The sequence below is a fragment of the Zerene cesonia genome, chromosome 7, assembly GCF_012273895.1.
Source record: "Zerene cesonia ecotype Mississippi chromosome 7, Zerene_cesonia_1.1, whole genome shotgun sequence".
NCBI lineage: Eukaryota > Metazoa > Arthropoda > Insecta > Lepidoptera > Pieridae > Zerene > Zerene cesonia.
In genome coordinates this window covers 2800009-2802486 of record NC_052108.1, presented here as the reverse complement: position 1 = coordinate 2802486, position 2478 = coordinate 2800009, and the positions used below count along the sequence as shown (strand labels likewise).

Below are 2478 nucleotides of genomic sequence, written 5' to 3'. Positions count from 1 at the left end.
ATCATTCTACATTAATTGATTAATAAAGGTATCAATATGTATGCCTCCAAGTACAAGGTTAAGTAGAAAACGCTGTTTATTGGAATTACGTTTTAAATGGTCAAAGGAATTATTAGGGCGTGATATAATGTTTGCGATGACCTGTGACTTTTTTTGATGTGACTAAGTTAACAGAAAAAAAATGCGAGTATTTTGTTATTTATTAGAACAATAACGGCTCATAGGAGTTTTATCGTTTTTTACCATCTTTCACAGTATTTGGTGAATGTTGAATGATGAATAGAAGTAGAGTATTAAAACAACTGGCATAATATGTATTAACTACTTGCTATAGGGTGAGTAGTTCATCAGATTATTGAATCTATTAACGAATTTTGAAAAGTCATTGTGAATATTGAATGTGAATTTCCGCACGTAACGTGCTATTGGGGATCTACTTTTTATAATAAACCAATCAGCACTTTAGCAAGGGATTGTATCAGACATATACAACAGCATAAAGAGAGTAAATGACGGAGACGGACTTTTCTCGAAAACTCGCTTTAAACTGCTAACAGTAACAAGAAAATCGCAGTATATCTATAACCACTATGAATACGGCTCAATGTTAGATATCAATGCACAGATGCTTGATGGACAGTATCACCTGTGCCTGTATCTCGCAATCCTAGATGACGTTATCGATATATATCTGTAGATATTGTTTCCTCGATAAAATTCAGGTGCTACTTCTGCATCCATTACTTTTGTCGCGGATCGCACACACGTTTCATCGCGGTCGCAATGAACAGTAAGTATTAAATTATTATTTAAACAGTCATTTGTTTAATACAAGTATAGGTTAGGCTAGTCAAGTGATTAAAAAGAAACGGGCGATCATCATTGTATTGATTATGCATTCACGATTTTTCCACTTATGTAACCTTTAAAAATTTCGCGATAAATACTCTGGAAGTACGAGTAAGAAGTAAACTTTTGAATGAGTAATCAGAGTTAAAATGCTTCGCTTATTATTGATCATATTAACAACCCTTCAGTGGCCGTAAGTTATATTGATGGTGTTTTCAAAAACAATAAACCTTTAGTAGCTAGTTCCAATATTACGCCATTAACCCATGCTATTAAATCCAGGAATTACCATTATTCCAACAGCATTCGCGCTGCCGTTGCATTTCGGGATGATTACATAATTATTCATTCATGAGGCAGTTGACAGTTTCAGATGCAATTCGGAGCTAACATTGTCTGAAGTCATTTCCTTGAAATGAATTCGAAATGTCTTGAATATTCTTCAAAGATTATACAGCACCTTTGTTAAAACTAAGGTTCCTCCATCCCTATAGCTGTTATAAAAGTGATTGGTTGATTTAGTATAAGTATATATAATCATACAACATATTGTTAAGTTTAGTTTGAAAAATATAATTAGCCTAATATTAATAGTCTCTTCACATTTGTAGCTTTTGTAGTTCTCTTTGAAACGCTATCACGAAATCACGTGCTGTTTTTTGTTCGGTTTCCATTATCTCAAAGAGGCAGGCCACTTCATGAAAAATGTTTTTAAGTGCTGTGATAAAAGATTATTTAAGGGAAAATTATATTATCATATTTTTTTTTATTTGGTAACTAAAAGCTAAACATTTCACTTGTATTATGTATATGTTATAATGGAAAGTAAATCATTTATGTAACTGAAACTATAAATTCGCTTATCAATTTAAGTCTATTCTGGACAAATAATTTAGATTTCACCTATATTACTTACTTCGGATGGCAATCAGTTTAGACGTTCATTTATTATTTATAGAAATTTGTCCTGCTTCTCAAAAAACTTCCTGTCTCAGGTGCAATTTAGATCACCCACGGTTTTGTAGTATTGAAAAGTCTTTAACGTCAAGGGTCTTGCAAGACATTCTTTTAAACTTAAATTACTTTGTTGAGATACGGTTCTCATTGCAATATCTATTAAATATTAATCAAATGTTTACAATGTGAATCGAATGTTTACGCACATAGTAGGTACATGCGTGAATATTCGCACTTAAATAAGCATTAGTATTTAACTGGGTGTAAATATTAACAATCATTATGTTATGGCGCCAACACACTATGCAATTCCATCCACGACGTTCATGAATACCGTAGAACATTAATCTGTATTCATTTATTTCAGCTGCCCTTAGCGTAATGTGTTTCGCGGCGGCGCTGGTCAGCGCCTCCGCCTTCTCAATCGAATTGAGACAAGATCCGGAGACGTTATGCATCGGCCAAGAGAACTTCTTACGGATTCCTAGCGCCGACAGTTGCACTTTCTACTTCCAATGTTATGCTGGACGGTCGTACTTGATGCAATGCCCTTACGGAGCATGGTTTAATGAGCAGGAACAGGTAGGATAAATAATTTTTGGTAAATAAACAAACTAGACTATTATTATTATATTTTGAGTATAATAGCTCATTAAACGCGGCGGAACGTTT

The 2478-nt window shown here is 33.7% G+C and overlaps 1 protein-coding gene across 1 annotated transcript in view; it reads left to right on the top strand.

Annotated features, from left to right (window-relative positions):
• The first annotated feature begins 645 nt into the window (after positions 1 to 645).
• The window catches only part of LOC119840882 (protein starmaker-like), a 5194-nt gene continuing 3361 nt past the window's right edge, over positions 646 to 2478 (top strand). Inside the window, exons 1-2 of the mRNA XM_038367658.1 lie at positions 646 to 790; positions 2174 to 2388. Coding sequence (XP_038223586.1) covers positions 784 to 790; positions 2174 to 2388 — 222 coding nt within the window. The 5' untranslated portion in view covers positions 646 to 783. The remainder of the gene's footprint in view (positions 791 to 2173; positions 2389 to 2478) is intronic.